Source organism: Scyliorhinus torazame, chromosome 8, assembly GCF_047496885.1.
Source record: "Scyliorhinus torazame isolate Kashiwa2021f chromosome 8, sScyTor2.1, whole genome shotgun sequence".
Taxonomy (NCBI): domain Eukaryota; kingdom Metazoa; phylum Chordata; class Chondrichthyes; order Carcharhiniformes; family Scyliorhinidae; genus Scyliorhinus; species Scyliorhinus torazame.
Window position 1 is genome coordinate 180556987 of NC_092714.1, and position 27614 is coordinate 180584600.

Genomic DNA, 27614 nt, shown 5'->3' on the forward strand with positions numbered 1-27614 from the left:
CCACAATATTGAGTTGTTCAGGTTTATAACTGCAGCTGTAATGTTTTGTTGTTCAGATCCACTCCCAGAGGGAGTGTCACATGCCAGGAAGGTGTTTTCCTAGTGTGTTGCCATCTGGTTAATCTACATAGTCACCATCACTTATGCGGTGTGCTAAGCATGGCCTTGCTATAGCTAATGCAATGTTCCGCCTAAAAGGAAAATGCAAGACAACCTGGCAACATCCACGATCTAAACACTGGCATCTTCTCAACTATGTGTTGGACAGACAGAAGAGAAAGGCTGATGACAAAATAACTCTCAACATGCGAGGAGTAATATTGCTGGTCAGATCACCACCTGACCTGCACTAAGCGGAGTCTAAAGATTAAGACAAATCATAAATCAACTTGCCATCACAGCTAGAGTTGATGTGAAGCTCCTTAAGAACCCTACTATTGCATTTGATCTTACTACACAACTTGATACCACTGTGCAGTTTAAGCTTCCTCTCCTGAGTGGTGCAGCAGATGATGGAAACAGTGATCAGATTTTCAAGACTTCAGTAGATATGCTGGAATACTGCAAGTACCAAAACATATGAGAATGATGAAAACATCTGCCCACTTCTTGTACAGAAACAGCTTGCACATTCAAGTCTTCTAGCAGCTCCACAGATAGCAACCAAGAATGATCCATGTTTTTACAATGTGTTGAAGACTGTCATCTGGTCCACCTGCTGCAACTGCTTTCATAGGGGCAGCACGGTAGCCTTGTGGATGGCACAATTGCTTCACAGCTCCAAGGTCCCAGGTTCGATTCTGGCTTGGGTCACTGTCTGTGCGGAGTCTGCACATCCTCCCCGTGTGTGCGTGGGTTTCCTCCGGGTGCTCCGGTTTCCTCCCACAGTCCAAAGATGTGCGGATTAGGTGGATTGGCCATGATAAATTGCCCTTAGTGTTGGGTGGGGTTACTGGGTTATGGGGATAGGGTGGCGGTGTTGACCTTGGGTAGGGTGCTCTTTCCAAGAGCCGGTGCAGACTCAATGGGCTGAATGGCCTCCTTCTGCACTGTAAATTCTATGATAATCTATGATCCTAACAGCTGATGGAAATGAATTCAATCACTGATAGAGCAGCATTTGAGAAAGATGGCGCAAGTGCTTCACCCAGCTCAGAGATTCCCACATTTTAGCAGATTTTTTGCATCAAATGGAACAGTTATCTGAGAAAGGACACCTATTTTTCCTCCTTCCAAGAAGAGGTGATAACAGCAATCAAATCAACCTAATAAAGCAAAGCCGTTGCCCAGATGACATCCCAGCATATATTGGGAAGTGAAACAGTACATAATTTAACAATCTTATTGCTATCTCCAACAGCATCAGAGATCAGGAAAAATGCTGCTCAGGATCTTAAGGATGCTAACAGACAAGATGTGGAAGCAAACAGAATCCAAAAAAATGTAGTGGTGACTATCAGGAAATAAGTCTTCTCTCAGAAAAAATCTTTACAACGATCCTATGAAATTGTTTACTAGACATAACCATAGATGATACCCTCCTGGAATCAGTGTGGTTTTAGGGTTAACTGCGGGATAGCTGATATGGCGCTTGCAGCAAGACAAACTACAAGAAAAGCGGAGAGAGAAACATCAGGACTTACCCATGTTGTTCACAGACCTAAGTAATGTTTTTGACAGTAAAAGTCAACGTAGTCTAAGGCAGATCCTCCCCAATATAGGACACCCAAACAGGTTTTTTAACATCCTTTGTCAACTGCATGATAGCACGGTTGGACATAGGGAGGGGAGTTGTGCCTGTAGAGGTGTCCAATGCCTTTGCAGTAACCAGTGGCATAAAGAATGCATCATGGCTCCCCAACCCTCAAATCTTATCTTTGCCGTCTGAGTCCCCTCGACCCATTGCCACATTTTGAAGGTGCTGTCCAGTATTGTGGAAGCAAACCGGTGGTTGTTGCAGATGGTGTACATTTCAGTTAAGCCAAAGCGTGGTTACTATTGTCATAATATGCACTCATGCTCATAACGGACCTACCTTGAGTAAATCGGAAACAACCGGAAAGCAAGTAGCAAACAGCCAGCGGTATGGAAAAGATCCAGGCCCCTCTGCAGCTCCGGATCTCTGGCAACCTCAGCGCCAATTGGAGAGTCTTCAGAAAGAAGTTCCTCCAACACCTCACAGCATCCGACCATACCGCTGGCTGTTTGCTACTTGCCTTCCGGTTGTTTCAGATTTACTCGAGTGTAGGTCCGTTAGAGTTAATAGTTTCCTGGTACCATGATCTGTTATGTATGTTGGATTAACACGGACTGCAACTGGATGCAATATCACTTGAAAACAGGCCTCCAACGCTGTAGATGGTTCAACACTGCTTTATTGAACTTGCCGAGTAATGTACATAGAAGTTCGCTGTGGGTCGACATTCTATTAATCTAAGCTTGCTAACCTTGGTCTGGCTTGCCAGGACATCTCCAACATGGTCCTCAATTGCCATCACATGCCAGAGATTCCAACCATCTCAGCCCAAGGAGATACAACATGAGCTCGTGACCTCTCCGTGGTCCAAGGTGGGAATAGACCTCTTTCACGCAAATGGGCGTGACTATGTACTTCTGATCGATTACTTTTCGAACTACCCAGTTGTGAAACTGTCGGACCTCACGTCAAAAATCAGTCATCAAGGCATGCAAGGAGACGTTTGCCAGGCACGGTATACCACTCAGTGACGAGCGACAACGGTCCATGTTTCCACAGCCAAGAGTGGTCCAACTTTGCACAATTTTACTACTTCAAACATGTCACATCCAATCCCATTACCCGCAGTCAAACGAGGTGGAGGAAAAAGGGGTCCACATTGTCAAGCAGCTGCTCTGCAAGGCTGCAGACTCTGCATCTGATTTTAACCTTGCACTGTTGGCATACAGGGCAACCCCTCTGTCGACTGGTCTGTCTCCGGCTCAACTACTCATGAATCGCAACCTGCAGACAACTGTTCCAGCCATCCACGTTCCAGACCTTGATCACCTCACGGTGCTAAGAAAAGTGCCACGACTCAGGGACCAGCAGAAGATCACTTATGATGCTCATGCCACTGATTTGCCTGTGCTGGCTCCAGAAGATGTTGTTCACATCAAGCTGCCTGAGGGAGGTTGGTCAGCCCCAGCTGTTGTTGTACAACAGGCTGCCCCCAGGTCTTTCATTGTCCACATGGCTGATGGCTCCATTCTCAGGCGCAACAGAAGGGCACTGCGCAAAGTTGTCTGCCCACCACCACCTGACCACACTCCTCCGTATGTCGAGACACCTCCTCCGGACATTTCAAACCACGAGCCCGCCAATCTGGCAGCAATCCCGCCTGTCGAGACGCCGGCGACCCCCCCGCCACCTCTGAGGCAGTCGACAGAATCTGTCACCCACCACAAAGACTGGACCTATAGACTTTAACTATGTAAATTTTGTTCACCTTGTTCTGTGTATGCATGATAGACATCTTCCCATGTATATATGTTCACTCACTCACCATTTTGCACAGTCACATATGTAAATACAAGCACACAGCCACAAGCATCCAAAATTTATTTAAAAAGGGGAGATGTCATAATATGCACTCATGCTCAATGTGATACAGACAGGCAGTGATGGGCACACACAGGAACCAATCACCACACAGAATACAAAACAACCAATCACCAGGCAGGACACTACAGGGTACATTACCAGCATAAAACACACGAGGCAGGAAGGCTCGGCCTCTTCGTACTGGTGATAGCTGCAGCAACAGTCAGGGTGCAATGTACAGTCAGCACCTACTGCACATGGCACAGAGCAAGTCTGGGCAAGCCAGACCAAGGTTAGCAAGCTTAGATTAACAGAGTGTCGACCCACAGCCAACTATGTACATTACTGAGCAAGTTGAATAAAGCAGTGTTGAACCATCTACAGCGTTGGAAGCCTGTTTTCAAGTGACACTGCATCGAGTTGCAGTCCGTATTAATCCAACATATATAACACATCAACTACCACGGGGCTCCTTGAGTATTTGGTAGGGCGGGCATCCCCGTAATGTTTCTGTGGTGGCCGCCCAGTAGGTAGACGTGTAGGTTTGGGAGGGCCAGGCTTCCCATGTTTGTGCACCTTTGTAGGATATCCACACACACAGAAGTTTCATTATCCCTTCCATGCTGGTCCAGGAGTTTGAGATATGGAGGAGCAGGTCATTCATCCATGTACAGTGAAACTCTATGCCCTCTGTTGTTGTCCCCTACCACCCACCCCCCTGCCCCCCCCCCCCCCCCCTTCCCCACACACACAGTTTGTGGTGCCCTCGTTTCCGTTGTCTCCATGGAGGATATGTTGCAGCCGATGTTCTACCTGCCCCCGCCCCCTACTTTTCCCCTGGGCCTGTCCGCCCCTCCCTCCCACAGCCCTGGGCCCCCCCACCCACACCTCACCCCCATCTCATCTGCAGGCATTCTCTCCCAATCGAGAGTTGAGCCATGCCACCCACCTCGCCCCCGTGCTTCCCTGTGCTAATTCACCCACAAAGTGTGGTGTCCCCTCCCCACTCCTTTCTGTACTTTACCCTCTCACCCCCTCCTTCCGGAGACTCAGGAAGGCGAGCAGATCTATCCCGCGTAATTAGTCTTTTTAAATTTAGAGTATCCAATTAATTTTTTCCAATTAAGGGGCAATTTAGCGTGGCCATCTTTGGGTTGTGGGGGCGAAACACACACAAACACAGGGAGAATTGCAAACTCCACACGGACAGTGACCCAGAGCCGGGATCGAACCTAGGACCTCGGCGCCGTGAGGCAGTAGCACTCACCGCTGTGCCACCGTGCTGCCCTATCCATCTCTTTTTAAACAGAGGGAACCAGAGTACAAATTCACTACTAGTGTTGCTGCCTACCCAGTCCGTGTTTGTGCACCAAGTCGTCTACCTCTGCCGGTGGGGTGAAGTAGAACTCCTTACCCTGGAAAGTCACCAAAGTTTTTGCAGGGTACACAGTCCCAAACCACACCTGGCTTTTGTATAGGGCTGCCTTGGCTGCACTGAATCCCGCTCAGTGCTTGGCTAGGTCTGCCCCAATGTCCTGGTACACATGTATCGAGTGTCCCTCCCACTTACAGGACAGTGTGCACCTAGCCCAGTTCAAATTCTTTTCCTGGTCTAGGTACCAGTGCAGTTTCATGATGATGGTCCATGGCTGCTCCCCGGCTTTGGTCGGAGTTACCTGTGGGCTCTGTCCACTTCTGGGGGCTTGGGGTAGCTTTCCCCTCCAGCTTTTCCAGAATCTGGGCCACATATTCCATGGGGTTCCAGCCCCAGTGCGCCCACAATGCGAGATTTTGACAACTCTACCGATTTTCTTGGTCGTCAACCTTCCCCTTCAGTGCCCCTTGTGTTGCCACCAATCCTGCTATCTCCGTCTCCAGTGAGGCAATCCGGTCGCTCTCGCTGCCTCAAGAAGGCAGACAGCATTATCAGAGACCCCTCCCACCCAGGCATTGCCTTCTTCCACACCCTTCCATCAGGCAGAAGGTACACAAGTCTGAAGACTCGCATATCCAGACATAGGAACAGCTTCTCCCTCACAGCTACAAGACTCCTCAGCGACTCCCTCTCGGACTGATCTGTTCCCTGTAAGAACACTATTCACGATGCCCTATGCTGCTCTTGCTCATGTATTTGCTTTGTTTGGCCCCTTGTTCCACACTGTAACTAATCACTGTTTTGTCGATGTACCATTTGTCAATGTTCCCTGTTGATTATTCTTGTGTCTACTATGTACATACGGTGTACGTTCCTCGGCTGCAGAAAAATACTTTTCACTGTACTTCGGTACATGTGACAATGAATCAAATCAAAGTCAAATATGCCCTGGTGGCCCATCCCGTTCGGGTGCGGCCGATTTCTCGTTGCCCCGCGTGTTCATCATTGCCTCAATCTTCCTCTCCAGGCTTTTACTGATTCTGACGTCTTTTCGGCTCCTCAAATTGTTGCCTGGCATGTCTCGTTCGTTGCGGTGGTGTTGGAGGAAGGTGGGCTTATTTTCCAGGGCTCAGCGGCCTATTTTGGGGCTAAAAGTGCCTAATTCCAAGTTTCCAGGAAGAGAGCCACCTTTCACGCATTCACTCAGAACAACCCCGTCACCAGAACTCGTCAGCTCCGCACATTCCTGTCACCGGAACTACTCTCAAGCAAGGCATTACGAGTAAATGTCACCCTGAACCTGTATAACATGAACCATTACTTCCAGAAGGGGAGAAAAAAATTAGAACAGATTTATTTTTATTTATTTTTTAAAAAACTGGTTTATATTGCTGTTTCATTGACATCAAGCAGGCATTAACAAACAAAACCCACAGGGAAATAAGAAAATCATAACTCAGGAAAAACAGACCTGACCTGACTGGGTAGAAAAGTGGCAATTGGAATTCAACCCAGAAGCATGAGGCAATTAATTTGGGAAGATCAAGCAAGGCAAGGGAATACACAATAAATGGAACAAAATCAATAGGTTCTAAAGGAAGGGAGTGATCTTGGAGTGAACGTTCTCAGATCCCTGAAATGAGCAGGATAGTTCGATAAGGTGATTAAGAAGGCAGATGGACTCTTTTTGTTTAACTGCCTTGAATATAAGAGCAAGGAGGTTATGCTGAAACTACACAAGTCATTAGTTACGAGAATGAGTACTGTTCTGGTCACCTCATTACAGAAAGGATGTAATTAATTGCATTAGAGGCGGACAGAGCAAATTTACAAGCATGTTGCCAGGACTGGGAAATTGATGTTAGGAGGAAAGATTGGCTTGGTGTTCTTAGAACAAATGTCGAGGAGAAATTTGAGATGCCTGGATTAAATGAATGGGAAGGGTCTATTTACCTTAGCAGATAAGTTAGTACATCGGGGGCATAGATTTAGTGATTGGTAAAAGGGCGAGAGGAGGGGAAAAAGTAGTTTCATCCAGCAGGTGGTAGGGGTCTGGAACTCATTGCCTGAAAGAGTAGAAGCAGAAATCATCAACTCATTTAAAAAGTGTCTGGATATCCACCTCAAATGCTATAAACTGCAGGACTATGGACGAAACACTTCAAAGTGAGATTAATCTGGGTGGCTCGTTTGTTGGTTGTCAAATACATGACGCTGCCATTAACTATAGTTACCGTGGCAATTGATTTATAACATACCTGGCCAAAGTGTGCTGGGTATCCAAGCATATGCATGTAGATGAGTTTTGCTACATTTCGACAACGGTAGGTGTTGTCTTCCTCTCGAAAGGACGATCTGATGAGTGCACATTCTTTCTGAATGACTTCCCGCTCTTCTGCTTGTGTTCTGGCAGCACGGATAGTACGAATCAGCTCTCGCAATCGAACAGGAGCTGGCATCTTGCTGTAAAGATAAAGCTAGTTACCATTGGCATCAAATGGGTGCAGGGTACAAAGGACAAGACTTTGACTTAATAGGTCATCTCAATGGGTCATCTCAATGGGGCTGATGGTTAAATGTAAATGATTATTGTTCTCAAACATCTTATTGTCTTATCACAATTCTGCTATTACTTTTGTAATGGTTAATGCATCATCTCTAAAATGTTTTCATTCCTGACTGTTGTCCAATAAATCTGTTTGTAGCCAGCAGTTGTGATGCTCTTTATGGTCAGGGAACCTGCCAGCATTTAGTTCAACTGGGAAGAACTCAGCATGGCATAACTTGGCTGGCTGGCAAAGCCCATAGGAATGCACCGGAGCAAGATCTGGCTCCTTTGGGAGGGGAGGACAGGAGAAAAAAAGGATCCAACAGGAACAATTTTTTAAAAAATTCTTCTTCTGTTCTTTGATCATCCAAGCTTTGAATTATTGTGCACAAATAAAGACAGACTCACCAATGAAACTACAGTGCACCAAATACTTTTTGTTTCACATGCTGATTGTGGAGAACTGTCTTTAATGATCCATCACATCAAGCCAGCATATTGTCAGCAGCAATATAATCATATCCTTTCTACTGTACTAACACAGCTTTGTTCCTTTCAATATTCTCCCAAAAAAATTATTTTTAGAATTAAAGCAGAATTTTAAATTTAAAAATGTCAAATCACACTTTGTCAAGTAAGACTGCATGCAACAGTGGTGTAATGAAGTACATTTTCTGTTCCAAAGATATGCAATAAAAATGTTTAAAACATTCTCATCATCTGAAATATTATGAATGACAAGGTTAATTCAAAGAATCTTGCCAGACCTCTAATTTCTGATTTTCCGGTTTAGTAGGTATTTCCAACAAAGGCGTCTTCACTGAGTCAAACTAATTTGCTAACATTCTCAGTCAGTTGTATTTAGTTAAAGGAATGTACTCTCCTGGAAAGGCTGACAAAACTCCTTTCCGTCAGCATTCTTGTCCATACAAAGACCTAGGAAAAAGGAAAATTCAATTTCCTTATAGTATTCCTTCCTGCAGTCACTTCCCTGCCCCTTTAATGACTGCAACTAGATCCAAGAGCTCTGATCACTCCCTGGTAGCTCATTCATGTGACCACTTAACCGCAAAATATCAACATTATGGTGATATTCCAGCCTTACTCAATCATGTTGTTAATCAGACATTTACATGGACACTTTCCAGTGTGTAAGGACGTGAGTAAGAGCCCTGATCTTTGTACTCAACCTAGTCCAAGGATGTTGAAGTTAAGTGTAAAACTAATATTCCTAGTTGTTATTGAAAATATGGAAAGATGTGTCATTTGAAACATGGAAGTCTGGCAATATCTGGTCTGAGAGAAACATGAGGATACAGGGAAAGATCCCACAAAGGTTAACAGCAGCTGCAAAGAGCAGGATTGTAAAATGCAGATATCCTTGGTCAAGCAGGCTTAGCAAACACACAGGATTTTGAATGAAGCCAAAAACAATGGCTCACACCTTCATTGAAATTAACTATCTTAGTAAGCAGCTGGAAAGGAAAGGATGAGGTTCAGTTGAATTTGGTGACAATTCTAGGTGTGAAATTTTGCTAATACCTGGTAAATTAAAGAAAACTGGAGACTATCAGTCTACGAGAAACATAATTCAAAGCCAAAATCAAAGTCAAAATTATGAGCCGAGGTCACAATTGGAAAATAAAACTATAGAAATGGCAGGAAAAAAACCAAAATTCACACCTCTTGAAACCAAAGCATTTTTGAATATCACAAAGGAACTTTGAACATCACAAAGGAAACAATGTAATCAGAGATCTATGAGATGAAGTCATGTCAAAATGAATACTTAGTTGTATTAGAATGTTTAGATCAAAGATACTTTTTACAATCAAAGAAAATAAGAGTTACTTTACAATAAAGTCATAAAAACTAGATAACTGTTAGAAAAATATATAAACCCGAAGAAAGGGGACAGCAGCAGAGCCAGAACTCAGAGAGAGGCGGAGAAGCAGAGAAGGAACAAGCAGCTCAGAGTCAGATTACAGTCAGCTCGGCCATGGGAAAGGGACAGAGCAAAGCAGCCGAGCTAAAATAGCCAATACATCTAAGGAAGACTAGAATTTAAAGAGGAGGCAGACTCAGCTCAGAGATAGCCAGCAGAGCCAGCTCTCACAGCTCGGTACATGGAAAAGATAGGACATAGCAACTGAGCTAACTACCGAATACATCTAAAGAAGACCAGACTTTAAAGAAGATTGATTGTCAAGTTGGGCCTGAAGGTCCCTTCAACCAACCAGAAGGATCCAGAAGCAAGATCTTTTTATTTTTCTGTAAAGACAGTTAGGGTTAGAAAAAGAAAAAATAAATAAATAAAATAACTTAAAAGTTTTAACCTGAAACAGTGGTTATTAGCCTACTTTACTTACTGAGCAATGCAGGACCCAGGATATCAATGCTACTGATGGGAAGTAGGTAAAATTCTTCGGTGAAGGTATGGGTTATACCGGGGGATAACTTGAAAATATAGTTTGCCCTGAATAGCACCCACTGAAGCCTGCATCAGAGTCGGGGAGTGAGAATCCCTGTTCACCATTTAGAATATCAACCCTTTTTTGGTATAGGGGGAATTCTAAGAATAGTGGTGAGTTTTTAAACTTCATAGTCCATGCAGTTCAATAATATAAGAGCGGGACTTTCGGGTGCGGCGATGACCAGCTGAGTCGCACGTTTCGGCAGCTCCCGGTGGAACGGACTTTTGGGCTCTTAATAAGAGCCCCAACGGCAATTTTAACGGCTAAAAGTACTATGCGGTGAACCAGAAGGGAATCCCCCCTGGATACGGATGGAAAAAGGAGAGGAAGGTGGCCGGATTGCGGTGGATCCTTTAGAGCAACGGCAAGGAAGGCAAGCAAAAACCAAGATGGCGTCGGAAGGTGGCAGTTTAATATGGGGCCCTGAACAACACGAGTTTTTGAAACGCTGCGTGGAAGAACTCAAAAAGGAAATGAAGAAGGAGCTGTTGGCCCCGATATTACAGGCGATCGAAGGGCTAAAGGAGGAGCAAAAGACCCAGGAGCGGGAGCTTCGGGTCGTGAAGGCAAAGGCTGCCGAGAATGAGGACGACATACAGGGCCTGGTGGTGAAGACGGAGATGCACGAGGCACACCATAAACGATGTGTGGAAAGGCTGGAGGCGCTGGAGAACAACGCGAGGAGGAACAACCTAAGGATTCTTGGTCTTCCTGAAGGTGTGGAGGGAGCGGACGTCGGGGCATATGTGAGCACGATGCTGCACTCGTTAATGGGAGCGGAGGCCCCGGCGGGTCCACTGGAGGTGGAGGGAGCATACCGAGTGATGGCGCGAGGACCGAGAGCAGGAGAAATTCCTAGAGCCATAGTGGTGAGATTCCTCCGTTTTAAGGATAGAGAGATGGTCCTTAGATGGGCAAAGAAAACTCGGAGCAGTAAGTGGGAGAACGCGGTGATCCGCATATACCAAGACTGGAGTGCGGAGGTGGCGAGAAGGAGGGCGAGCTTTAATCGGGCCAAGGCGGTGCTTCACAAAAAGAAGATAAAATTCGGAATGCTGCAACCGGCAAGTCTGTGGGTCACATATCAAGGGAGGCACCACTACTTTGAGACGGCGGATGAGGCGTGGACTTTTATCGTGGAAGAAAAATTGGAATGAGTGGGTTATTAAAAAAAGAACTTTTGAAACAAAGTGGTGGGGCGAGTATGCGGGGCGAAGAGGGGGGTAAAAAGGGGGGTAAGAGGAGTTTTATGTTATTAATCCTGCGATGTGGTAACTTTTCTCTCTTCCACAGGAGGTGGTGGGGGGAGGAAAGGAGGTGGAGGAGATGGGGCGTTGGCCATTGGGGGCGGGGCCAAGGGGGAAGCGCGGGCTCGGTTCCCGCGCTATGATAATCATGGCGGGAATAGGGAAGCAGGAAGGAGGGGGCGTCGCACGGTGCGAGCCGAGGTCACGGGGGGAAGCCGAGGCCGGCCAGAGTTTGCTGACTTCTGGGAGCAACATGGGGGGTGTAACTATGCTAGTGGGGGATCTAGCGGGGGGGGGTGGGAGGGGGGAATTATTGGGCTGCTGCTGCTGGGGAGAGGGGGGAGCTGGTATGGGGTGGGATGGGCGGGGGGGCACCGCCTGGGGGGGACACAGCTGCGTGGGAACCGGGTGAGGAGCTGGAAAAAGGGGATGGCTAATCGACAAGGGGGGGGGGGGGGTAAAAAGCCCCCCAACCCGGCTGATCACGTGGAACGTGAGAGGGCTGAACGGGCCGATAAAGAGGGCACGGGTACTCGCACACCTGAAGAAACTTAAGGCAGACGTGGTTATGTTACAGGAAACGCACTTGAAACTGATAGACCAGGTGAGACTACGCAAAGGTTGGGTGGGGCAGGTGTTCCATTCGGGGCTAGATGCGAAAAACAGGGGGGTGGCTATATTAGTGGGGAAGCGGGTAATGTTTGAGGCAAAGACTATAGTGGCGGATAGCGGGGGCAGATACGTGATGGTGAGTGGCAAACTACAGGGGGGAGACGGTGGTTTTGGTAAACGTATATGCCCCGAACTGGGATGATGCCAATTTTATGAGGCGTATGCTAGGACGCATCCCGGACCTAGAGATGGGAAAGCTGATAATGGGGGGAGATTTCAATACGGTGTTGGAATCAGGGCTGGACAGGTCGAGGTCCAGGACTGGAAGGAGGCCGGCAGCAGCCAAGGTGCTTAAAGATTTTATGGCGCAGATGGGAGGAGTAGACCCGTGGAGATTTAGCAGACCTAGGAGTAAGGAGTTTTTGTTTTTCTCCAATGTCCACAAAGTCTATTCGCGAATAGACTTTTTTGTTTTGGGAAGGGCGTTAATCCCGAAGGTGAGGGGAACGGAGTATACGGCTATAGCCATTTCGGATCACGCTCCACATTGGGTGGACTTGGAGATAGGGGAGGAAACAGAAGGGCGCCCACCCTGGAGAATGGACATGGGACTAATGGCAGATGAGGGGGTGTGTCTAAGGGTGAGGGGGTGCATTGAAAAGTACTTGGAACTCAATGATAATGGGGAGGTCCAGGTGGGAGTGGTCTGGGAGGCGCTGAAGGCAGTGGTTAGAGGGGAGCTGATATCAATAAGGGCACATAAAGGAAAGCAGGAGAGTAGGGAACGGGAGCGGTTGCTGCAAGAACTTCTGAGGGTGGACAGGCAATATGCGGAGGCACCGGAGGAGGGACTGTACAGGGAAAGGCAAAGGTTACACGTAGAATTTGACTTGCTGACAACGGGTACTGCAGAGGCACAGTGGAGGAAGGCACAGGGTGTACAGTACGAATATGGGGAGAAGGTGAGCAGGTTGCTGGCCCACCAATTGAGGAAAAGGGGAGCAACGAGGGAAATAGGGGGAGTGAGGGATGAGGAAGGAGAGATGGAGCGGAGAGAGTGAATGGAGTGTTCAAGGCATTTTATAAAAAATTATATGAAGCTCAACCCCCGGATGGGAGGGAGAGAATGATGGGCTTTCTGGACCGGCTGGAATTTCCCAAGGTGGAGGAGCAGGAAAGGGTGGGACTGGGAGCACAGATTGAAATAGAGGAAGTAGTGAAAGGAATTAGGAGCATGCAGGCGGGGAAGGCTCCGGGACCGGATGGATTCCCAGTTGAATTTTACAGGAAGTATGTGGACTTGCTCGCCCTGCTACTGATGAGGACCTTTAATGAGGCAAAGGAAAGGGGACAGCTGCCCCCGACTATGTCTGAGGCAACGATATCGCTTCTCCTAAAGAAGGAAAAGGACCCGCTGCAATGCGGGTCCTATAGACCTATTTCCCTCCTAAATGTAGATGCTAAGATTTTGGCCAAGGTAATGGCAATGAGGATAGAGGATTGTGTCCCGAGGGTGGTCCATGAGGACCAAACTGGGTTTTGTGAAGGGGAGACAGCTGAATACGAATATACGGAGGCTGCTAGGGGTAATGATGATGCCCCCACCAGAGGGGGAAGCGAGATAGTGGTGGTGATGGATGCCGAGAAAGCATTTGATAGAGTGGAGTGGGATTATCTGTGGGAGGTGCTGAGGGGATTTGGTTTTGGAGATGAATATGTTGGATGGGTGCAGCTGTTGTATAGGGCCCCAGTGGCGAGTGTGGTCACGAATGGACGGGGATCTGCATACTTTCGGCTCCATAGAGGGACAAGGCAGGGATGCCCTCTGTCCCCATTATTGTTTGCACTGGCGATTGAGCCCCTGGCAATAGCATTGAGGGGTGCCAAGAAGTGGAGGGGAGTACTTAGAGGAGGAGAAGAACACCGGGTATCTCTGTATGCGGATGATTTGTTGTTATATGTAGCGGACCCGGCGGAGGGGATGCCAGAGATAATGCGGACACTTCGGGAGTTTGGAGAATTCTCAGGATATGAACTGAACATGGGGAAAAGTGAGTTGTTTGTGGTGCATCCAGGGGAGCAGAGCAGAGAAATAGAGGACTTTCCGCTGAGGAAGGTAACAAGGGACTTTCGTTACTTGGGGATCCAGATAGCCAAGAATTGGGGTACATTGCATAGGTTAAATTTAACGCGATTGGTGGAACAAATGGAGGACGACTTCAAGAGATGGGACATGGTATCCCGGTCACTGGCAGGGAGGGTGCAGGCGGTTAAAATGGTAGTCCTCCCGAGGTTTCTCTTTGTGTTTCAGTGCTTCCCAGTGGTGATCACGAAGGCTTTTTTCAAAAGAATCGAAAAGAGTATCATGAGTTTTGTGTGGGCCGGGAAGACCCCGAGAGTGAGGAAGGGATTCTTACAGCGTAGTAGGGATGCGGGGAACTGGCACTACCGAGCCTAAGTGAGTACTACTGGGCCGCCAATATCTCAATGGGGAGTAAGTGGATGGGAGAAGAGGAGGGAGCGGCGTGGAAGAGATTGGAGAAGGCGTCCTGTAGGGGGACTAGCCTACAAGCTATGGTGACGGCCCCATTGCCATTCTCACCGAAGAAATACACCACAAGCCCGGTGGTGGTGGCGACTTTGAAAATTTGGGGACAGTGGAGACGGCATAGGGGAAAGACGGGAGCCTTGGTGGGGTCCCCGATAAGAAATAACCATAGGTTTGCCCCGGGGAGAATGGATGGGGGATTTGGAATATGGCAAAGAGCAGGAGCAACGCAACTGAAAGATCTGTTTGTGGATGGGAAGTTCGCAAGTCTGGGAGCGCTGACTGAGAAATATGGGTTGCCCCAAGGGAATGCATTCCGGTATATGCAACTGAGGGCTTTTGCGAGGCAACAGGTGAGGGAATTCCCGCAGCTCCCGACGCATGAGGTGCAGGACAGAGTGATCTCAAAGACATGGGTGGGGGACGGTAAGGTGTCAGATATATATAGGGAAATGAGGGACGAGGGGGAGATTATGGTAGATGAGCTGAAAGGGAAATGGGAAGAAGACCTGGGGGAGGAGATTGAGGAGGGGCTGTGGGCAGATGCCCTAAGTAGGGTAAACTCATCGTCCTCGTGTGCCAAGCTAAGCCTGATACAATTTAAGGTATTACACAGGGCGCATATGACTGGAGCACGGCTCAGTAAATTTTTGGGGGTAGAGGATAGGTGTGCGAGATGCTCGAGAAGCCCAGCGAATCACACCCACATGTTCTGGTCATGTCCGGCACTACAGGGGTTCTGGGTGGGGGTGACAAAGGAGCTTTCGAAAGTAGTGGGGGTTCAGGTCGAACCAAGCTGGGGGTTGGCTATATTTGGGGTTGCACAAGAGCCGGGAGTACAGGAGGCGAGAGAGGCCGATGTTTTGGCCTTTGCGTCCTAGTAGCCCGACGCAGGATACTGTTGATGTGGAAGGAAGCCAAGCCCCCGGGGGTGGAGACCTGGATAAATGACATGTCAGGGTTTATAAAGCTGGAACGGATTAAGTTCATCCTAAGGGGATCAGCTCAAGGGTTCACCAGGCGGTGGCAACTGTTCGTCGAATACCTCACAGAAAGATAGAGGGAATGGAAAAGAAGAAGGTAGCAGCAGCAGCAGCCCGGGGGGGGGGGGGGGGGGGGGGGGGGGGCAGAAGGACTCTCAGGGTTGTTAATATATAATGTATAGGTCGTTGCTATAAATAATTGTATATTGGACTGTTAAATCATATTTTTGGAGAGTGTTTATCTGAGACAAGGCAGTTGCCATTTAGTTTTAGTTTTTGTTATATATTATTTATTCTTTGTTTATAAAATAGGTCATTGTTATTTATACTGTTATATTATTGTGTAAAGGATACACAATGTACTGTGATGGTTGACCAAAAATTTTAAATAAAATATTTATTTTTAAAAAATAATAATACAAGAGCGAGGCATTTATTCCCCAAGCGGAGGGGAGCCCAAGAGCATTGTTTAAAATTCCACGGCTCAGATCAAAGGGAACAGCCACAGCCATTATCTGGTTAGCACACCAATTTCCAGAGTACATTTAACTCTTTATTAGGCACTAAATTCAGTACATTCTGACTCTTCCCCCCCCCCCCCCCCACCCCCCCCCCCCCCCCCCGGCCCCCCATTTTTACTCAAAGTTATCTGAAATCACAACACTGGAGTCTGAGTCCTGGAGCTGGAACTTATCACCAAGACATCATTGATACGATTTGAACATTCTATCACCATAGAAGATGCATCTGGTGTAGGAATCCTGATACATGGAACAGCCATTGGGATATTTATTGGGGCAAGTATGTTTTTAAAAAATTTCTTCATGGGATGTGGACTTCAGTGGCTAGGCCAGCATTTATAGCCCAACTGAAATTGCCTTCAAGAAGGTTAGCACCACTGCCTCACGGCGCCGAGGTCCCAGGTTCGATCCCGGCTCTGGGTCACTGCCGGTGAGGAGTTTGCACATTCTCCTTGTGTTTGCGTGGTTTCGCCCCCCCAAAACCTGAAAAGATGTGCAGGGTAGGTGGATTGGCCACACTAAATTGCTCCTTAATTGGAAAAAATGAATTAGGTACTCTAAATTTATTCCAAAACAAAAAGAAGGTGGTAGTGAGCCACCTTCTTGAACCACTGTGTCCATGTGGTGTACGGTACACTCTGTGCTATTAGAAAGGGAGTTTCAGGATTTTGCTTCTGACAGGAACGGGTCCAGCAAGAAAGTTTCAAGTTAGGATAATGTGTGACTTGCAAATGGTGACATGCCCATGTGTCTGTTGCCCCAATCTTTCAGAATGGTAGAGTTTGCAGGTTGGAAGGTGCTGTTGGAGGAATCTTGGCAAGTTGTCACAGTGCATCTTGTAAATAGTGGCACAGTGGCAGCAATGTGAAATGGTGGAGGGAGTGTGGTTTAATTGGGTTCCCATTCAGCCGGTTACTTTGTTCTGGATGGTATTCAGCTCAGGGTCTTGGTGCTCCACTCAAACAGGAAAGTGGAGGGTAGTCCAGCAGTCTTGATTTGTGCTTAGATCATGCAGGGGATTTGGAAAATCAGTTGATGACTTACTCAGAGTTCCCAACATTTGACTTTCGACGATTGTCAAAGCATTTTTATGGCTAGTCCATTTAATTTTCTGATCAATGCTAACCCCCAGGATTTTGATGGTGGGGGCACTCTATCAATGGTAATGGGGAGATTATTAGAATTGTGCTTTTTGTACGTGGACTTTGTCTGACACAAACATTATTTGCCAGTCAGTCTGAGCCTCAAGTTGTCCAGGTCCTGCTGCATTCAGACATGAACAGCTTCAGTACGAGTTGCAAATAGTACTGAACACTGCAATCCTCAGTGAACATTCCCACTTCTGACCTACTGTTGGAGGGAAGTTTACTTATGAAACAGCTGAAGATAATTGGACTGAGGACATTACCCGAAGGAACCATGTTCAAAGGATCATCCAACCTCATTGCCAGCATGATGCCACCATCAAACATCTTCCCCTTTCCAGTCAGCATTCTGAAGTGACCATTTCCTCCCCGACACCTTGGACCACTCTTCCTATCAGCCCCACCAACTCAACCCCTTCCAACAGCATCTTCTCACGCAATTGCAGGATATGCAACACTTCCATCTCATTGGCCAAGGCCCCAAACCGGTCTTTCAAGTGAAGCAATACTTGTTTGTACATCTACAATTTAGTCTGTGTTCTAATGCAAGCTGGAGGAACAATATCTTCCCTCCTGATTCAACACTTTACAGCCTTCAAAACCCAACATCAAGTTCAACAGCTTCAGAACATGAACTCTGTCCTCCATTTTGATTCACCCCCACAAGTGTATCTTGTTTGCATGTTTTTGCTTTTAGGCAGCACCGATCTTCATTGTGTTATTAATACTTCTGAATCATGGCTTTGTTTCTTTACTATAACCATTACCAATCCGGACTTCCAGTGGCGGCATGTAGAGGGGAAGTTGCACTTTGGGTGATTCCCGCTGGAGGTATATTTTTAAGGAGGTTTAAAGTCAGGTCCCGGGGCAATTTTTGGAGGATTGAAGAAAGGGAGATAAAAAGTAGCTAAGGATGCCAAAAGGACTGCAAAAATCAGTTGTGAAGAAGGGAGGGAATAGGGTTCACTGTCAAGTGAAAGGGCCAGCAAAAGGGCTGGCAAGATGGTGGAGACTGGACTGCGTGGTGGGTCTCATTGCTTACGGTGGAGGCGATGACTGAGGTGATGTCTGTGGAGTTGGAGGAGTTGTTTGCGAGGCACATGGAGGCATTGAGGAAGGAGATGGTGGGCGCACTGAAGTCGTTGGTGGAGGAGGCAATTGCCCCAGTGAGGGTAGCTGTGGCAAAGACATCGGCCGAGGTGAGAGAGCAGGGCGAGAAGATGAAGGAAGTGGGGAGGCCATGTCGCAGCACAGCGACCAGCTCACCTTAATGGGGGACGATCTGTGGAGGGTAGTGGAGGCTAACAAAGGGCTTCGAGCAAACAGCGAAGATTTGGAGAACTGCTCGAGGCAGCACAATTTGAGGATTGTGGGCTTACCCGAAGGGGCAGAGGGCCCGAGGATAACAGAATACTTCGCCAAGATGCTGGCGGAGTTGATGGGGGAGGGGGAGGAGCCCTTCAGTGTGAACTGGACCGAGCTCATCAGTCGTTAAGACCGAAGCCAAAATTAAATGAGCCACCAAGTGCAGTAATTATCTGCTGCCATAGATACCACACGAAGGAGAGGGTGTTAAGCTAGGCGAAGCAGAAGCCAGACGTGCAGTGGGCTGGTGCGTTGATATCAGAGTGCCGATTCAATTTTCTTTCAAAATCATTGACCCCAGAAGGCAGCAAGATCCCGGTCATTGCCATGAAAGTTCCTCGCATTTCCCTCTGTATCTTTGGCCAAAACCTTAAAATTGTGTACCCCTAGGCCTTGTATCATCTGCTTATGGAACTGCATGGCAGATATGTTCTTCTGGACTTAAATCTGCTGTGGTACCATCGAGCCATACAATGGAAATTGAGGCACCTCGCTGAGAATACATTATGTGCCTTTGCTGCCTTTAGTGTTTCTTCCAAGTGGTGTTCAACATGAATGAGTACTAATTCATCAACTGAAGAAGGGTGGGTAGGTGGTAATCTGCATGTTGACATTAATTCTGATATATTAGCATGCAGGGAAAGGTGGGCAATGTAACAATCACGTCCATCAGCTTCTATTGCAGAACTCACTAAAAGGTAGTTTTGAATACATAGCCAAGGCACGCATGATAGAAATGCTTAAATCATACTTAATAAATCCTAACTGGGACTTCCGGTGATGGCGGGCAGGAGGCGGCTGCACAATGGAGGGCTCCCGTTCGGGAACGGCATTTTCGGGGCTTTAAGCCCGGTCCCAGGGTCCACGGAGGCGGCAAAAGCAGGGAGAAGGCACAGAGGAGGCACAGTGAAGGCACAGTAAAAAAAGAAAAATATCGAGGGTGAGCAAAAAAACATCCGTAAAAAAAACAGCTGAAGGTTCGTCGGGGGGTGGAAAGGTCACCACGGAGTCACCAAGGAAAATGGGGGCTGGAGCACCAGGGGAGGCCGCATTGCTTAAGGCTGAAGAAATAACTAAGGTGATGGCTGCGTAATTCTAAAAGCAGTTGGCGCAGATTGCGAAATGCATGGAGACGGTGAGGAAGGAGATGAGGGAGGTTGAGTGGGCTGGTGGAGGCGGTCTCCCCGGTGAGGACGGCGGTGGCGAGCGCAGTGGCGGAGGTGCGAGAGCAAGGGGAGGCGCTGAAGGAAGTGGAGGAGTCGTTATTGCAGCATGGTGATCAACTTGCCTCGATGGGGAAGGAGATGCGGAAGGTGATGGACACTAACAAGGATCTGCGAGGAAAAATGGAAGACCTGGAAAACAGATCCATGCGACAGAATTTGAGGATTGTGGGGCTGCCCGAAGGAGTTGAAGGACCGAAGCCGACTGAGTATTTTGCCATGAAGCTGGCAAAACTATTGGGGGAGGGGGAGGATCCCTCCCGATATGAACTGGATCGGGCTCATCGGTCGTGGAGGCCTGTACCAAAGGCGAGTGAGCCACCAAGGGTAGTGACTCTGTGCTTCCGTAAGGTACAGTGTGAAGGAGAAGGTCCTGAGCTGGGCCAAGCAGAAGCGGGTGGTGCAGTGGGCTGGAGCTGGTATACGTGTATATCAGGACTTTACGGTGGAGCTGGCGAGGAGGCGGGCTGCCTTCAACCGGGTGAAGAGGGCACTGTACATTAGCAAGGTGCGGTGCGGCATTGTATATCCTGTGAAGCTGAGGGTGACTTACAAGCTCAGGGACTTTTATTTTGGAACGGCGGAAGCAGCGGAGGAGTTTGCGAAGCAGAAGGACTGTGGCAGAACTGACAAATTGAGTAATGGCCATGTGCCGATGTAACCTCATGACTGTATTTCTTCTTTTTTGTATCACTGCGCGCGGGTGTAGAGGCTAAAGGAGCCAATGTTGTATACATTTGGACAAGGGAAGGGACGGGACTTTCACTTGAAATGAGGGCTCTTTGGGGTGTAGGTGGATATGCGGGATTTGTGTGCTAAAAGGGGATCTTTGGGCTTTCCTAGGGCCGGACAAGGGGGAAAGGGACCAGGGCAGGGGCCTCCACTCTGGCTGGTTTAAGCCGGCCAGTGAACGGGAGTGAGTGGGGGGGGGGGGGGGCTGCGGCCATCGGAGCCTGGCAGAACAGGGTCTGAGTGGTCTAGCCGGGGTGGAAAGTTGGGGGGAAGGAACCGAGGTTGGGAGGAGTTTTACAAGAGGCAGTGGGCGGGAGAAGCTGGAGGGGGGGGGGGGGGGGGGGGGGGGAAGAAGAGGAGGAGATTCCCGGATTCCTTTTTGTCATTCGTTTATGTAAACATGCGGGTTGAGGTTTGGGGGTTGGTGGGCAGATGGGATCGTTGTTATTATGGGGATTGACATATCTTGCTGATTATTGTTTATTGTTGATGGGTGTAAATGTGGGAGAAAATGTAAAAAAGGAGAATACATTTTTTTTTTTTTTTAATCCTAACTGGTTTGAAAATTAATGCACAATAGCAATGTTATGCTATGGACTGTGAAGAGAATGCTCAAAATTCATTTCACATAGTGCCTCACAGTCAAGAGAAAGAGTAGATTTCATTCCATTATTTTGGACTGGATTCAAATCCACATCCCAAAGGTGAAAGGACACAATTCAAATGCATTGCGTCACCCATGTACCAATAATAATTCTCAGAATTCCTGTTAAGTGTCTCAAGAGGGTTTTCTGTCTGATTTGCAGACTGCCCCCAGTTTAATATTTCACAAGTCAAGAAAATGGGAGGGTAAAAAATGTTCCTGATCAATCTATCTTTCTCTGCAGAGAAAACAAAGCTTTCAGCATTCCGGATTAATAAACTGAAGAACCAAGCCAACAGAAAAGCCAGAAATACATCAAAAACAACGTGGATATATTTTAAATTGGCAATACTACAAAATAAAAACAGGATACTGCTCATGATTTCAGTTGTTTCTTGCACCCCTGAGTGCCTTAGAGAATCAGCCTATGCTCACTCTACTGTGAGTCATAAAGACAAGATTACAATTATTGTGTTAATCTCAGCCAGGGTGGTGGTAAATGTACTTTGTTGGTCTCAGCATTTGTGGTTTAGGGAGGAAAGGGAAAAATAATAATCTACAATTCTAACCTGGTTAGCTATCTAGTGAACTCTACTGAAAATACCAGTTCTCTGGACATCAGTTGAGCTCAATTGAACATGACTATGAGATGCCCCATGCTTGAATAGCTTGCCAACAATTACCATGGTTGCTCATAGCTGTTAGCCTGTTGACAGTCTTAATTCAAACCTGTAGAACTTGCTAATATTCCCTGCCTTGCCTCTTATTTGAATAGCCTGCTACTTAAGAGTTCATAATGATATTTGCTCCATGGGCTCACACCTGAATGGAGCCTGGAGGGGTACTGGTACAGCTAGTATTCCTATTTATCCCAAAGCCGAGTTTCTGACACAAAATATTCTCCATTACCATCTAATCCACTTCTGTTGCATCATCTCTGCCCTATCTCAGCTCATCTGTTGCTAAAAGCCTCATTCATTCATGCATGCTTGTTGCCTCTGAACCCGACTATTCCAAAGCTCTATTAAGACAGAAAATGCTGGAAGTACTCAGTAGGCCAGGCAGCACCTGCAAATAGAGAACCAGAGTTAATGTTCCATGTCTGACTATTTGTTATTCAGATTTCCAGCGTCAAGAGGTATTTTGCATTTTTATGCCAACGTTCTGCTAATCAGCCAATCATCCTGAATTTGAGATTATCGAAACCCATTGCCCATATCCCAACTTACAACACATCCTATTCACCCATCACATTCCCTACTCTGACCTTTTATTGAGTCCCAGTAAGCAACATCAATTTTTTAAATTTTCATCCTTGCTTTCAAATTCACCCATGGCCTTGCCCCTCTCTAAACTTCTTTAGCACTGCAACCCTCCAAGGTCTTTGTGGATCTCTGATTTTCTTCAATCCACAACTCACAGCTATGCTTTCAGCTGACATGACTTGAAGCTTTGTAATTCTTTACCCTAAACCTTTCCATCTCTTCCTTTAAACCTACTTCTCTGACCATCTAATATGTAATGTGGCTCAGTGTCAAGATTGTTTGATAATGTTCCTGTAATGCACTTAGGGACATCTTACTATATGAAGATGCTGATTAAATGCAACTCATTGCCCTTGTAGAATTATAATCCTGTGGATCAAGAGGGGAGAAAGCGGACTTTAAAAAAATATCCGTAAATGTCATATATACCGCTGTCCTTAAACAGTAGAACTGGGCAAAACTGAACAGCAAAGAAACAGTTAATTCATCTTTCAATTGAGGCCTATGTACCAACAATAATTGTTTTTTGTGCAAAGATAAGTTTTACCTTTGAGACCAGCTCTAGCAAGCTGTCATTCTGCATAAAGTCCACTTGCATGATTTAAAAACGAAGTTAAATGTGAACTGACTGTAAGCTTTGCTGTACTTGTCTCTCTCTCCTCTAAGTCAGTTGTTATTATGGGGATTGACGATGGATTACGAGGAGAGGTTGAGTAGACTGGGACTGTACTCGTTGGAATTTAGAAGGATGAGGGGGGATCTTATAGAAACATACAAGATTATGAAGGAAATAGATAGGATAGATGCGGGCAGGTTGTTTCCACTGGCGGGTGAAAGCAGAACTAGGGGGCATAACCTCAAAATAAGGGGAAGTAGATTTAGGACTGAGTTTAGGAGGAACTTCTTCACCCAAAGGGTTGTGAATCTATGGAATTCCTTGCCCAGTGAAGCAGTAGAGGCTCCTTCATTAAATGTTTTTAAGATAAAGATAGAGAGTTTTTTGAAGAATAAAGGGATTAAGGGTTATGGTGTTCGGGCCGGAAAGTGGAGCTGAGTCCACGAAAGATCAGCCATGATCTCATTGAATGGTGGAGCAGGCTCGAGGGGCCAGATGGCCTACTCCTGCTCCTAGTTCTTATGTTCTTATGTCACTCCTTAAAACAGATCCCTTTTGACAAAGCATTTGACTGTCTGTAAGATCCCTTTATGCGTCTCATTGACAAATTTTGTCTAATTATCCTCGGTATTATTAGCCAGATTAAAAGATGCTCTATAAACGCAAGTTGCTGTTTTTGACAAAATAGATTCATTTACATCATCTTTAACTGATGCCACACCCAGACAGCAGCAAAGCAAAAATTATAAAGTGTGTGTCAGATAACCTATACAAAATAGAAAATTCTGCAAATACTCAGCCGATCTGGCAGGTACAGGTTGGAGAGAAATGGAATAAATGTTTCAGGCTGATGACCTTTCATCAATTCAATTCTGAGTATGTCCTTTTCTTTTTAAATATCAGGTTTCAAGCATCTGCAGCAATTTGCTCTAATATACCTTCCCAATTGTTTTGAAACAATACAGGAACACACAGCAGACTGGATAAACATGTGAAATAAAACTTGGCAATAATAAATGTTTGACCTTTTTCCAGTGGCACTGGTTTCGCCAGAAGTTAAGACTGCTCCTGTTCAGAGTTCACCCTGTTTAGATGGAGGTGGAATTCAGAGCCCTGGCAGCCATCCCAATACAATGACATGAACCAATTTACACAGCAGTTACCAGGATTACGATTGTGTATCTGTGCCTGTGGAATTCGGCACTTGTTTCCAAGCCATGTCCAACCAGTGGTTTGTGGCTATTGTACATTCCCAAAATTGTGTTGGCTATAGTACAGAGGTGTACATGCATATGTAAATAAAACTACTGCTATATCCAGCACTCTTGAGGTGGTGGAGGATGCAAGATCACAGGCCAGTACAAATCTGTCCTCACCTACATCCATTTTCCCTGGTAGTGTGGAAACCATGTTCTATGTTCTTCACTACCCACCCCTTACAACTACGTGAGTTCAGATTAACCAATTTAACACACATCATGGGAGTCAAACCTGTAATCTGCCTTGGAAAAATACTGTACAAAAGCACAAGACATGTTGAAAAAGATATAAAATTGAAATTGCAATGGTCACAGGATTCAGGAGGCATTTGAACGCAATAGTGGAATTTTCTGCATTCAAGGTGACCATGATTTCAGTTTTACATTTTTCTTTAATTCTTGCCTCAAACATACACTATTTCAAATCTTTTATGCCTAGATTTGTGCCAATCCATTCAATCAGTTCCCCCCTTTTATTCCCCTTTGCGTGTTTTCTGCCCATTAAGCATTTACACAAAAGCTGTTTTTGGATATCATTCAGTCTCCTGAACATAGTCACAAGATTGCACAGGAACTCACCTCAATTTGTCATTTTGGGTTTACGCAAGATTACTTTATTCAGCAAGGCCTGACAATATGACAATCTGAATTACAGTCACATTGACATACACTGCTGCACACTATTCCCAGGTGAGGTATTGCCTGCATATTTGCTCCTCCAATAGGATTTGTTTGCATAGAAGATATATTTTTCCAATGACCTTTTCAGAATAGGGAAAAGACTTGGCACGTGTGACATTTACCATACAGTTGGTGCTGCTGTCAGCACCCTCCACCTCAGTGACGGTGCTGTACAGTAGATGGGGCAGTGTGGCTGACTGTGACAGCATGAAATACTCAAGATGGATTTTTCTGACAAAGCAGGGAAAACAGTACTCGAGGCCAGAGTTTTCTTTACCGTCACAGGCAGGTTTAAATTATATGTTTATAACATGGCAACTCCATTGACTTGCATTCCCAAGATTAGTACATCTACAAAACAAGTTGGGATAGTAAAACTACTCTTAAGTTTCCAATTAAGATGGAAAACATATCACTTCTTGGCCTTTTGGCTAAGATCAAGCACAAGATGAGGTGCAATGCCTTTTCTCGTCGGCTTGGATCTTATATGTCTCTCTTGTGGAGACCATGAATTGGTTTGAATCTGAATTCGTTTTTGGAGCAAGCAATGAGATGGATTAAGGATTTGCCCTGTCCACTCTGCGCATTAGCTTTGTAATTTTAAGGAATGGGATTTTTTTTTAATGTTTTAAAGATACAATGCATGCTATCAAATTCTTGCAAAGGTAGGAGGCTGATGCTAGGAATGGGTTCATGTTCTCAAAATGGGTGTGCGGAGAAATATAGGGGTTCATTAGCCACGTGTATTTGAATTGGCAGCTAATACTGGAGGATTCATACCGGCTCACCTGTTCACGTCAAGGGTAACAAGTTCAGAATGACCCGAAGCTGGGATAAATTAAGATTGTGAATTAGATGAAAGTTAAGGCCTTCTTCCAGCTGTAAATTTATCTAATGGAGTATTTAAACATATGCACCAATACAGGCGCCGGAGTGTGGCGACTCGGGAATTTTCACAGTAACTTCATTTCAGTGTTAATGTAAGCCTACTAGTGACAATAACAAAGATTGCCGTATATGCTTCCATGGGTGGGGAAAAAAAAGTTCACCGGGTTGATAAGAGCCAAAAAGCAAAAGCTGTGAAGGCAATTCTTATATCAATAAAATTCACTTTTGAAAAGGCTTCTAAAATATTTACCATACACCCAAGGTATAGCTTCACGGTGGATTAACATTACTCAAATTAGCCTATTTAGCATTATTCACATATCACTAATGAAAACCATTCTGACTAAGCTCATGGAACACTTTTTCAAATTCTGTTTCAGACTACGAGTCTCAAGTGCAGCTTGTGAATATTTTCAGTACATTCCACAATTCTTAAATTACGGTACCAAACCACAGGGACAAGATGATCTGGGATAAAAATGTAAAATGCTGCAACCGCGCAGCATGCCTGTTGTGTAATTGTTCTGTTTATATTTCAGGTTTTCAGCAGAGATATTTTGCTTTTGTACAAAATGTTACTATGGTTAGATTCCTACTCTGTGCTGTGTAAGCAAATGGTAGTCAGGACACTTGGGGCAGGGATAGGGAAATTTCAAATGGTCAAGTGAGGCCTTCTACAAAAATGTGCACATATGAACATTTGATAAGGCTAGAACAGAGCTGTAGTGTGAATAGAATTGCCAACCCTCCAGGATTGGCCTGGAGTCTCAGAAAATGAAGTGCAGTCTCCAGGACACAGCTGCATTCAGCCCTGGAGGAAAATCATAGTGACATTAAAAATCTTTGTATTTTTAAAATTTTCTTTACCAGATATAAAAAATTTTGTTGCCCAACATTCATTCGATTAAATCTCCAGATTTAGTCACCGTTGGCAACCCTAGCTTTGAATGATGTGCAGAGTAAAATATCTTGATTACATCGGCGTGGAGGTTACATCTTCTAATTGCGTGGAATGAAAGCTCTTTTCAGACTGTAAGCATTGGTGATTTCTTGTCACCTGGCAATGGACAACAGGCAAAGGGTCAAGTTCAATGTGACAGCAAGAACAGTTGTGACTTGGGTGGTTTTTGAAAATACTTAAGAAATGTTGGATAAATGGTGGATGGAGAAAGACAAGAAACAAAGGTTACAGGACAAGATCGTGCATTGGAGAATGTACTTATGACTACAATCTCTGACAGAACTCATTCAGCAAGGCGGAGTGGTATTTACAAAGTTTAAATGGGGCAATCTATGATTGCAGCGAATGATTGAAAAGTGTCTAAATTATTTGGGAGCTGAATAGAGGTTGAGCACGAAGGTGTTATACCTCAAGAGACTTGGCATGTGAAAAGTATACAGTTTAAAAAGGTGCTGCTTGCTAGAGTCTAAATTTGCAGAAAGACAGTTTGAAAGAGATCTGCTGGTTTGAAAATATTATTAGTTGACATGGCCGCATCTCACAGGCAGTGTTGGAATATAATTGGAAGAGATTCTGCTGGAGAACCTGGAATTTGTCAACTAACTACCGGTAGCATACAATTTAGTCTTTGGGCCACAACCTACCTATTTCAGTAAAGAATAAAGAACATTACAGCACAGGAACATGCCCTTCTGACCACCAAGCCTGCGCCGATCCAGATTCCTAATTTAGACCTACTACTTATTGCCCAAACTATCTGTATCCCCGCCCATTCATGTGTCTATCAAGATACATCGTTCTTGTATATAAATATTTTTATTCTCCTCCTTTTTCACATTTATATCATATATACAACAAATAATTAACAACAACAAATACAATGGCCATTCCCGAGCCAACAATCCCCTCATCCCACCCACCCTCAAACAGCTCCCAATATTTTGAATACAAGATGAAAAAGAATCATAA

At 45.8% G+C, this 27614-nt stretch overlaps 1 protein-coding gene across 2 annotated transcripts in view; it reads right to left on the bottom strand.

The window, feature by feature from the left end:
* LOC140428291 (AP-1 complex subunit gamma-1-like) overlaps positions 1 to 27614 on the bottom strand; it is a 263950-nt gene that overhangs the window by 215123 nt on the left and 21213 nt on the right. For both annotated transcript variants that reach the window (XM_072514604.1, XM_072514603.1), the window contains exon 2: positions 7193 to 7397. In XM_072514604.1, the coding sequence (XP_072370705.1) occupies positions 7193 to 7393 (201 nt within the window). In that variant the 5' untranslated portion in view covers positions 7394 to 7397. The remainder of the gene's footprint in view (positions 1 to 7192; positions 7398 to 27614) is intronic.